Source organism: Enhydra lutris, unplaced genomic scaffold (genome assembly GCF_002288905.1).
Source record: "Enhydra lutris kenyoni isolate GAN:26980312 unplaced genomic scaffold, ASM228890v2 scaffoldscaffold16, whole genome shotgun sequence".
NCBI classification, from domain to species: domain Eukaryota; kingdom Metazoa; phylum Chordata; class Mammalia; order Carnivora; family Mustelidae; genus Enhydra; species Enhydra lutris.
In genome coordinates, this window is record NW_019154100.1 from 22,377,943 (window position 1) to 22,390,110 (window position 12,168).

At 38.8% G+C, this 12,168-nt stretch overlaps 1 protein-coding gene across 1 annotated transcript in view; it reads left to right on the forward strand.

Annotated features, from left to right (window-relative positions):
- Window positions 1–12,168, forward strand: part of LOC111147239 (dynein axonemal heavy chain 11) — a 320,049-nt gene that overhangs the window by 20,937 nt on the left and 286,944 nt on the right. Inside the window, exons 6-8 of the mRNA XM_022503160.1 lie at window positions 1,635–1,846; window positions 9,795–10,028; window positions 11,152–11,319. Coding sequence (XP_022358868.1) covers window positions 1,635–1,846; window positions 9,795–10,028; window positions 11,152–11,319 — 614 coding nt within the window. The remainder of the gene's footprint in view (window positions 1–1,634; window positions 1,847–9,794; window positions 10,029–11,151; window positions 11,320–12,168) is intronic.

Below are 12,168 nucleotides of genomic sequence, written 5' to 3' on the forward strand. Positions count from 1 at the left end.
GATTATTTAATGTTGAAATTAACATTGGTAAAAACACTAATTTGAAAGCATGAGTACAACTGGGGAAAAAAACAATTCTTGGATGCTCTCTTTCTTCCAAGGTCTTTATTGTTTAGGTGGACAGAAAAATAGGTTATTGATAAGTGGAGTAATAGGAGTGGTGCATTCCTGACCCTGACAGCTCAAAAACGTTGGCAGGTTTGTGTTGCTTTGTTTTTTGCCCCTGATAGGAATCTTTTGGGATAACCCCAGAAAATAAGAATTTACTTAATTCCCTACCTTCATAAATAAAGCCTGCTTTCAGTTATTCAAAGGTATTTGTAGTCCCAGGAGCAAAATCCAGTTGGTTGGAGATCCATTCAGGGTACATTAAAATGACTAATTTTTTTTTTTTTTTTTTTTTTTTTTTGGGTGAGCAGTTTGGGTGAGGGGTGGAGGGGAGGGGCAGAGGGAGGGAGGGAGAGATTCTCCAGCAGGCTTGCTGCCTAGCACAGAGTCTGACTTGGGGCTCAATCTCACAACCCTGAAATCATGACCTGAGCAGAAATCATGTTAGGTGCTTAACAAACTGAGGTACCGAGATGCCCGTTTTTGTTTTTGTTTTTTAATTTTTTTTTTTATTTTATTTATTTGACACAGAGAGAGAGATCACAAGTAAGCAGAGTGGCAGGCAGAGAGAGAAGGGAAGCAGACTCCCCGCTGAGCAGAGAGCCTGATGCGGGGCTCGATCCCAGGACCCTGAGATCATGACCTGAGCCGAAGGCAGAGGCTTAAACCACTGAGCCACCTAGGCGCCCCATGAGATGTCTGTTTTTTTTGAAGTAAGCTCTGCAGCTAGTGTGGGATTTGCACTGCTCATCCTGAGATTGAATTGCATGCTTTACCAATGGAGCCAGCCAGGAATCCCTGAAATTACTAATTTTAATCAAGAGAAAATTTGGATTACATTAAGCATTAATTATTTTCTTCCTGTATATCACATTTTTGGGAAATATTCGTTATTCATCCTGCTTAATGATTTTTAAGATGGAGATAAAATTCATTTCACATAAAAATAACCATGTTGAATGTAGTGTTGAATGACACTTACTACATTCACAATGTCCTACAGCCTTCACCTCTCTCTAGTTCCAAATTATTTTTTTTATCACCTGTATGGGACAATTTTAGTAGTTACATTTTGAATAATATAAAATTCCACAGTGATTGCCTGAGTTACTCTCCTAGGACACTGGGATGAGACACTGAAATTGTCTTGATACCAAGTACCTAAGAGGAATTAACATTCCAGTGATGAGCCTGTAACCCCAACCATAAAGTGATGACAACTTTGCAGACCTGTTTTATTTCTGTAGTTTCGTGCAGTTGGGTAAATATCCTTAGATCTTAAAGGTGTATTTTCCCAGTGAGTGTTGCGTCGTGCTTTCCTTGGGCTCTGTAGGTAACAACACCAGGGCTTGCTTGGATGGCTGCTATATGCAGACTGTGTATAAGTCTTCCAAATCCATAGTGGCTCAGTTGTGGTGTCCCTATTTAAGTATAGCCATGTTCTTTAGAATTGTTTGCTTGAACTTGTAAAGTGTATTTAAAAAAAGAGACTACAGCCTATTGATGGTGGTTTTCGTTCCTCTTAGCGCTCCTGGAAGCCCAAGATGTGGAGCTTTACCTGAGACCCCTGAGAAGACATGTTCGGTGTCTCCAGGAGACAGAATTCCCTCAGATCCGTGCGCTCATCGCCCCGTTATTTCATACCACCTGCCTCATCTGGAGTCATTCCAAGTTTTATAATACTCCTGCTCGGATTATAGTCCTATTGCAAGAGTTTTGTAACCTCTTCATTAACCAGGTATGTGGTATTAAAAAAAAAAAGGAAGAACCATCATTGCCATATGGTAGGTTTTAATAAACCAATGACAAGCAAATAAATGTAGTCTTTAGTAAGAATACCATTTTCCTTTGTTTGTTTGTTTGTTTGTTTTTCCAGAAAGGACCTTTATGGTAACAAAGACCAGGTGACTTTTTATTCTAAATGGCAGAAAAGCTCTGGAAATCTGTCCAGTGCATTCAAATGACAGCTTGTTACTGGATTGAATACTCTACCTTTCTTCAAAGAGATTGAAGGCAGCTTCTAATAAAAGGCAGATAGTTGGGTACCTTGGTGGCTCAGTTGGCTAAACATCTGACTGTTGATTTTGGCTCTGGTCATGATCTCAGTGTTGTGGGATTGAGCCCTATTTCGGGCTCCAGCGCTTGGCCTGGAGCCTGCTTGAGATTCTCCCTCTCTATCAGCCCCTCTCCCATTCCCCCTTCTCAAAATATTAAATAAGAAAAGGCAGATAGACATAATCCTTTCTTCGAAGCTTTCTCTTTGGTTTCCAAAGGAACACTAAATGATGGGAGACTTTTGGAAAATACAGTAAGAGAACCTGGCTGAGAAAGAATGCTGAAAAGTAGTAATGCAATTTATTAAAAAATTGATTCAGGGGCACCTGGATTGGTCAGCTGGTTGGGCCTCTGCCTTCTGCTCAGGTCATGATTTCAGGGTCCTGGAATCGAGCCCCGCATCGGGCTCTCTGCTCAGTGGGGAGCCTGCTTCCCCCTCTTTCTCTGTCTGCCTCTCTGCCTACTTGTGATCTATCTCTCTGTTAAATAAATAAATAAAATCTTTAAAAAAAAAAATTGATTCATAGTTGACCTTTAAAAATCTCCAGTTTATATTTGTTTCTCTATTCTTCACTTGGAAAATGTTTTAAAAAATTGGACTGCATCCTTAAATATTCTGTATGAACTTTAATTCTTCATGCATCCATAAAATCAGAGAATATTGTATAATTTGAGAGCTAAAAGATAGCTGGAGGGCACATAACACCGTGGTTCTCAGTTGGGGCTGTGTCTGAGTCTGCTTGAGCTGCTGTAATGAAATACCATAGACTGGGGTGGCTTTATTTTCAGAAATAGTTTTCTCACAGTTTCGGAGTTGGGGACTCAGATCAAAGTGCCAGTATGGCCATGTTCTGTTGAGTTTTTTTTTTCCTGGCTTGCAGTCGCTGTGTTTTTCTCTGTGTCCTCACATAGGGTGGGGGTGGGAGAGCTCTTTTTCTCTTCTTACAAAGTCACAGTCCTATGACATGAGGGTCCTGCTCTTAGGACTCCATGTAACCATAATCATCTCCTGAAAGACCCATTTCTAGACAGTTACGTTGGTGAATAGGGCTTCAGCATATGAGCTTGGAAAGAGAGACCGACCGTTCTCTTGGTAGCAAACTCCGTAAGCAGGAAGTATGTCTGAACGACTAAGGAGTTCTTGTAGAACAAATGCCGGAGAAGCAGGATCTGTGTCTGTATGGCTTGGACTGCGAGTTGTTAACGTTGTTTTCCATGAGAACTGGATTGCCTCCAGTTGCAATGGACAATCTGAAGGAGAAAAAAAAAAGTATAAATTCATGTGAACTGGAAAGTTAAGAATGCAGTGGCTTCTGGAACAGCTTGTTTCAGAGGTCTCAGATGATAATTTCAAAGCTCGCTGCCATCCTCCATTTTGGTCACTTTATTTTGGACTTTATTCTCATCACTTGTTAAGTAAGATGGCTTTTAGTACTCTAGATATGTCCCCTTTTCATAGAGTAACTTCCCTGGAAAGGGACTGTCCTTCTTGCTTAGTTCTGGTCCAGTGGGTTCTGATTCCATTCTGGGATCAATCTTTGTGGCAGAGGAGATAGGCTACTTGGGACAGTTCTGGGTCACTTGCTTAGAGGAGGTTGGATGACTGTGATTGACCTAAATCTCGGATCTAGACTAATGCCTCCCAGTGGTGTTGACACTGTGACTCACATGGAAAATAAAAATGCTTTACTGTACAGTTGGGCGAGTTGGAGAGCAGTTGGAACCCTGGAAGTGTGCTCGTAGACCAGGCGAACAGCCTTGCTGTTACAAGCAGTAGAGAGAACATGGTGGTAGGATGAACAGCGGTGGTTTGGGAACTGTATTTCAATCCAGTCTCTGATATTTTTTTAGACAAATTACCTGAGACTTGAAAAATGACATTATTTGCTGAATTACCCTGAGAATTTAGGGTGAAATCCAGATTAAAGAATGGGTCTCCTAACTTGCGAGATGGAGTTTAGTAGTGTGTGCATGTGCATGTGTGTGTTTCTCTCTGGTTTTAAAGAGGTGGAGAATATGGAGAGGGACTTTGGCCTCAGACCAACATGAATTCAATTCTTACCGAAATACTTAAGGCGGAGTGAAGTTGGTTCTTGAGAACTCAGTTTCCATAGCTGTAAGTGAGGGTAATGCCCAGTTCATGGGCTGTTTTGAGGATCAAGAGGTAACCTAAATTGAGTGCCCAGTGTGACATTTAACAGGGTCTCTGTCGAAGCTAGTTCTAAGCTATTGACCTTCAAATTAGTTGCAGCTATTGATGGGAGATAACAACAACGGGTCAGTTCCTTGCTATATTCTCTCCTCTGGCTTTGTTCTATTTCTTTCTTTGTTGGTCAGCAAGTATGTTAGGTCCTAATGGCTTTGCATCTCCATTTTAAAGACCTTGATCCCTATTGAAAAGTCAGCAATGTATTCTCACAACTTCTGCTATACCCATTTTAAAGGATCCTCATCACATTTTGAGATTTACTAAAACTTAATACTACAAAGCCCTGCTAATTTATCAACTCCAGAGGTGGTTATCTGTTGCAGTAAGTGGTTTTTAAGAAGTCCTTTAAACCTGTGATCCCTGGCCTCTAGTCTATGGCATGGCCAGTTTGCCAAGCTCCCAAGCAAATAATGTAGCTTTCCTTGTTGCTTAGTGTTTCTGGCTCCTGTCCAGATGTTCTGATGACCTGATTTCCTTGATTCTCAAGTGGACTTGGTAGTGAAGGTGCCCCAACATGTTACGAATCACAAATCAGTAATGGGCCAACTTTCATACCTGGGTCCCCTGAAGAGCTGAGCTCTCCCCAAGTCTTCCCCAGTGATCTTCTGTCTAGTTCATTTCTTATGTTAGCAAGCAGTATATAGTGCCTTTTATTTGTGAGGAACTCTTCTAAGCCTTTACAGAAACTAAAAATGTAATTCCCTATCAATGCTGTGACAGAGATGCTATTAGTAATCCGTTTTATAATTTTAAAAAATCCCTTGAACTCAAGAGAAGACAAAACGCTTTCCTAAGGTGACCCAGTTTTTAAGTGGCACAGTTTCTTAGCCATTACACTAGGCCTCATATTTTAAAATAACAGTTTTGATTTTTAATTACAATGTAATATGTGGTATACTAATGATAATTATAAAATATTTTCATCACAATTTATAATAATAGAAATAGTCCTGCACATCTATCACCATAAAATTCATCCTTCCTATATTTCATATTCTCAAAACTTACATGTATTTATGCATTTTATCACACATATAATTATTTTTTTATTAATTCCTTGAAAAATTATTTTATTGTTGGATATTTAGGCTGTTTCCAGTCTCCTCTGTTATACACAATGTGCAGAAAATGACTTTATATGAGAGTCCCTTTTTCCTTAACTTGGATCATCGGTTTAATATAAATTCCTGGTAATGATCAAAGGGTGCAATGTTTTCATGACCCTTGAATAATTTTTGATATTTACAAATAATTTTTTAAAAGGTTGTATCAATTACATTGCTATTACCAATATGTAAAACATTTTATTATAATTCACCAGCTTTGAACATTACCTTTTTTTTTTTTTTTAAAGATTTTATTGATTTGAGAGCAAGAAAGAGTGAGCATGAGTGGGGTGAGGGTCAGAGGGAGAAGCAGACTCCCCTCTGAGCAGGGAGGCCAATGTGGACTCCATTCCAGGAACCCAGATCATGACCTGAGCTGCAGGCAGATGCTTAATCAACTGATCCACCCAGGCACCCTGAGCACCACAATTTTTTAAAAAATTAGGACGATTTATTGGGTATATAGCAGTACCATCTTGTTTAATTTTTACCTTGAACAATTTTTTTTTTAAGATTTTATTTATTTATTTGGCAGACAGAGATCACAAGTAGGCAGAGAGGCAGGCAGAGATAGAGGAGGAAGCAGGCTCCCTGCTAAGCAGCCTGATGCAGGGCTCAATCCGAGGACCCTGAGACCATGACCTGAGCCTAAGGCAGAGGCTTTAACCCACTGAGCCACCCAGGTGCCGCAGTACCTTGCACAATTTATGTCATTACACATTTTGTGTTTTTTATAATTTCATAATGTAGCTTTCACGTACTTTGTATATACTTTGAATATACTTTGTATATACTTTGAATCTATTGACCTTTAAGTGTTTATAAAACATTTGAACCCTTGCTGTGTTAAACATCAGAGGTAATTTGGCATTCTATCATATGTATTTGGCTAATACATCAATGCAATATTTTTAATTTCTGTGATAGTTTAAAATTTTAGAAAAGTATTTAAATTTTATATTTATTATATTTAAATTTAAATAAATTAAGTGAGGAGGTCTCACTTAAATTTCGGTGTTCCACCCTCCACTGCTAAGTTAGAGATCTCACAGCACTGGCTGTGTCATGGCCATTGGCACAGTCTGTTATAGGAGCTTTAGGTACCCTTTGGAAAGGTCATGTGCTGTCTAGATGACCATGGTCTCCACCATTTGCTGTTATTCCTGGTTGGTTCCATTCATTTTCATTCTATGACCAATCTTTCTAGGCATTCCAATTTCAGACCCTTTTTATTTTAGAAGTAAATATGTTTCTCTTTCCTTGTTTTCTAACAGTGGCCATTAACAGTCATTTAGGCTGGATTTATAAAAGGCATCATCTCTTCATCTGGCCACCTGGCCACCTGAGTTGATGGCATACTGGAGTTTTGATAATGGGGTCTTTTTTTTTTTTTTTTTTTTTTAAAATGGCTTGCTTCTTTTCTCTGATAACCTGACTCTATTCCCTATTTGTTGTACCTCATTACCACTCTAGGCCCACTCTGTCTGTTCCATGGCTCGGTATCTCTTTTGTGGATATTGTTCTTAAAGATCCTAGATGAAGAGATGTGCCCGGGTGGCTCAGTCTGTTAAGCATCTGCCTTTGGCTCAGGTCATGATCCTAGGGTCCTGGGATCGAGTCCTGCATCAGGCTCCCTGCTCAGTTGGGAGTCTGCTTCTCTCTTGACCTCTGATGTTCCACCCTGCTTTTGCTCTCTCTCTCTCTGTCAAATAAAGAAAAAATAAAATCTTTGTCAAAAAAGATCCTAGGTGAAGAAAAGTTTTAAGTCTGAGAGGTCAGCTTGGAAAAGAGATGTCGTGTTTGAGCAAAAATAAAAATCCATAAAAGCACATTAAAAAAAAGCAGCTGAGAGACTGGCATTCGGCTAACACAGTCTCGCAGATAAATTGCTTAATTAATAATTGATTAATTGGCTTATTGATAAATTGGTTAGCAGTATTTTAGTGTATAAGGCCTCTGAGTGGGGACCAGTTCATCCTAAATCCCATGGGTTTTTGGTGTGTGCTGAGACCCTTGAGTATGAGAGAATAGAGTACTCATGGTCGGGTGTGCTCCAGAGTGTTGCTGTAGGAAGCAGAAAAGAATTCAGAGTTTAAGAGCTAAAAGGAATTTTGAGGTTCACTTAATTCATCTTGCTCCTTTCATAGATGAGGAAACTGAGATCCTCTGAGATAATTTAGCTAATACCACAAAAGCAATTAGTAGCCCCTAACTGGATCATAACTGCCTCCTGCTGATCGTTTGTACCTCACACACCCTGCTGCCCATTGAAATGATATAGACTAGATTTTCTTAGGGTATTTAGTACTATGAGTACTATACCCTTGTCTTCGGGAGATTAATTGCTGTGATTGTGTCATTTGTGTGAAGGTCCATCAGGAAGAGTAAGAATGAAAGTAAGAACAGCTTGCCTGCATGTTAAGTTAGATGCAGGTAATTAAGTCACTGGGGGCTCCTGAAACGGAGAAGGCAATTGAGTCATTGCCACAGATTTTTTTTTTTTTTTTTAACTCCCTGAAAGGACACAGGGCACATTTTTTATAAAGCGTACATAAAGATAAAGGTCTCTGGAAATCCTAGCCTGTACCAAAATGTTGACTCCTTTATAACACGCATTGCTAAGGGATTACTGGTGGTTCTCTTCAGTGTTCTCTGTGCAGTGTTCGCAGCCATGTACACTCTTCTGGGCAGTCGCAGTGGCAAGTAAGAGCACAGATGGGCAATCTACAGCTCAAACTCAAAGAATTCTAATCCGTAGGGGTTTTAGAAGCTAAACATGAGTTTTTACTTACAAATTATGGCACAGTCTATATTACATGTAAAACTGTGACCATTCGTGGGGAAAGAATACTATGTCTACAATTAGGAAAAAATCCTTCCATCTGGTAGGTGAACTCAGTGGCTTTCATTACGTACTCCACTGAGATAGGTAACAACTTTCTAAGCAACCACCACATTCAAGGAACAAAATTTAAGCCTATGTTTTATGTGAGTTGAAGATGTTTCAGGAAGAAATAGTGTACAAAAGATCCTATAGAATTTATATTTTCTTGAAGTCCTTAAAGAGGGAAATTCTGAATATTCCTAACAAATATGGGTAGGGAAGGCCTGGAAGGTACCTAGATGTGACTGTCCTATGAGAAATTGACCAGTATACATGAATCTGCTACTAGAGTCTTTTTTTTTTTTTTTTTTTTTTAAATAAGAAGTCTCCATGCTGAACATGGGGCTTGAACTTTTGCCTCTGAGATCAATGGTCATGTGCTCTACTGACAGAGCCAGCCAGATGCCCCGGCATGGGTCTTTCTTTTAAAAAACCCTCTTACCTTTCCATTTCCTCTACTTAAAACTAGTTTATATAGCATTATTTCCACTAGATTTTATGTCCCATAATGTTAGTAGAAGAGATGCTTGCTACCGTAAGAAAATTGCTGGTGTGACCCTTAACGATATGAGCTCTTTCTCACCTTTACAGATGACCCACTGCTACCAGGTAAGGTGACCATATTTTTTAAAGCCCATGGTCTTCAAGAGTTCCCCTTCTGGTTTGTGTATTTCTTTATATGAAGGAAAAATTATGCAGAATATTCGTAGTGAGAATACCCATGCAAATTCTCATTATATAGTTGTCATACCTGCAAAGCTTAGCAAAAACTTAGTCATTGCTAGAAAGTGTATTCGGAAATTGTAGAGTCTCCTGTAGATAATTCTAACGTATACAAGTATGTCATTGAAATCCCAGTGTCTGAATTTCTAGAATTTATTTTTTGTCTCACAGCATTGCTAGCCCAATTCAAGGATGTATCATTTAAAACATGCATTGAGGGGTGCCTGAGTGGCTCAATCCACTCCGTGTCTCACTCTTGGTTTCCACTCAGGTCATGACCTCAGGATCATGAGATCCAGCCCCAGGTCAGACTCAGTGTGGAGTATTCTTGTCCCTTTCCCTCTCCCTCTGTCCCTCTACCTCCCCCCAGTGCGTCTCACTCTCTCAAATAAAATCTTAAGCAAAAACAAAAGGATTGAGGGGTACCTGGGTGGCTCAGTCTGTTAATTGTGTCTTCCTTCTGCCTGGTCATGATCCTGGGGTCCTGAAATTGAGCCCTGTGTTGGGCTCCTTGCTCAGCAGGGAGCCTGCCTCTACCTCTCTCTCTGAGCCTCTCCACATGCTTTCTCTTGAGTAAATAAACAAAATCTTAAAAAAAAAAAAAAAGATTCATTGAAAAAAAAAGATTCATTGAAACAGGTGTTTTCACTAAAAAAACCTTTTTTTTAAAACATATTTTTGATCAGAGTTTCCTTTTATTAAAACCTAGGCAATAGCTTACCTTTCACCTGAAGACCTTTTGAAAGGAGAAGTTGAAGACTCTTTGGAAAAGATTCAGGTGGCCATTAACATCTTAAAGACTTTCAAAAAGTCTTTTTTCGACTACAGAAAAGAATTGGCAAGCTATTTTAAGGGAAACAAGGAGCTAAAACCGTGGGATTTCCAGTCTCAACTGGTGTTTTGTAGATTTGACAAATTTCTGGACCGTTTCATGAAAATAGAGGTATTTATTGACTTGTGATTTATTTGTATTGTGGATGGGTTAAAAAAATCTTGTTTTCTGTATCATTTGGGAGATAGTTTATTCTGTTTGGGTGGGAGAGAGGAAGGTCTCCTTACTGGATTATTATGAAGTGCTGACAAGGCCAATGCTGTTAAGGTTGTTTTTATAAGCTTTACTTTGATTTCTTTCTTTCTTTTCTTTTTTTAATTCATTTTTTATTCTTTTAGTATACTGAATATATGTGAGACTCTTATGTATTAGTGATCTTTGACTTCTAACTTAATAAGCTCTTGGAAGACCATTGTAAATCAAGAATTTCTACTATACCTGGAAAACCCATTTGATTATCTAAATGCCACACTATCTTTCAGAATATTAATATATGAACTATAAAAATACTAAAGCCCATCATAAAAAAAAGAACATGGAAATATGTGCTGTGTGTCAATGTTTTTCAGATACTTTAAAAACAAACATTGAATACACGCGTGTACAAACATTCACACACGTAGTTGGAGCCAACTGGCTAAGGGTTTTTTTTAAAGCAGGGGATCTAGTGGCAGTGCCTTCGGCTCTTTGTAAAGCTCTTTCAAGTTTGGACTTTCTTGTTATCATAAAATTTGTATTTCATCCAAAATTAGAACTGCGTGTTTTGAAAATTCCCATCCCTTAATCAGCCTGAATGCCTCTCAAAGTCTAAGAGCTAAATAAATGCCTAACTAGGGGCGACTGGTCCCCTTTCCTTAACAGTCTTATGCCCCCTCTCAGTAAGGGAGGTAATTCACTGCAAAGTGGAGGCTAAAGATAGGATTTTAGATATGACCGGGGGATCTGAGGTAGGGTTAGAAGGATGTAAAAGTACAGAATCATATGTTTAGCTCTGGTAAAGTAGGTGTTGCCTGGACAGCTGGAAAATTCTCAGGAAATGTGAAAATGGGAATATGATTTTAAAACCAGTAACTTTGTTCATTTAAATCATTTATAATTTTCTGTCATGTAAGTGTACATTAAATCACTGATTTTTTTTTGAATGCTTGAAAGTGTTTCATCTTTGCAACTTTAAACTGCTCCGGTCCTGTTCAAGGTGGTGGAAAGATCTTTATTGTACTGTGTTTTTACCAAGGATATATTTGTCACCATATTGGAATTTGAAAAGCTGGAAAGACTTGAATTTGGTGGTATCAAAGGAGCGATTTTAAATGGACAAATCCACGAGATGATGGAAGAATTTATGGAACTATGTGAAGTTTTTAAACAGAGCACTTATGACCCATCTGATTACAATAATACGGTAATATTATACCTTTGCATTTTCATTGCATAGAACCTTATAATTTTAAAGCTAGAAAGGATGGAAGGTCAGAGTGATAATAGGTACCGCCTGGTAGAATCTCTCTAGGATGAAAGAGGTTAAATGACTTGCCCGAAGTCTCTCATCTACTTAGTGGTAGATCAGGGACTGGAACTTAGGCCTTTGCATTTAGAAGTTGAGAACATTGACAGCTGTTTCTAATGTAACAGTGGACTCAGTCTGGATTTGTTTCTGGCTTATGTGTACTGAAAAGGAAGTTTTCAGATTAACTCATTTCTGTATGACTGATGTCTCTGTAATTTGTGTGTTTTATTTTGTCCTTTTCCTGAATCACTGGATAATTTTTTGGTCTATTTGAACATTTCGTTTCAGCCTATTCACTACATATATTATGAAGATGTATATTGTCTCTCACATATTTTTGCTGTTCTTCTTTAGTGTTCTTTGTAGTTTCATAATTTCAGGCTCAGGGAAATAAGGGGAAGCTTTCAGACGTAGGTGCTTCTGTTTTCTGTCACTCCCAGCCCGTTAGTGGCCGGGGAGTTGCCTGGGAGGCTCCCTGCAGCTCTAGGATAAGAATAGCGTCATTTCAGTTGTCGGCCAAGAGCGGTGAAGTCTGGGTACCAAAAAAAGAAAAGAAAAAAAGGATTTCACTCTTGTCTTCTTTTTTTTTATACAGAATGTGAATTTCTTCACTGTTGTGCTTATATTTGGTCAAATAATGGGTTATGTGTAATGCACAAGTGCAGTGAGTTAGCCTTATTAAAGACAAGGTCAGCAGACTTAATCCTTTTGAACTCTAGTCCGCTTGTGGAAGTAATGGCAAGA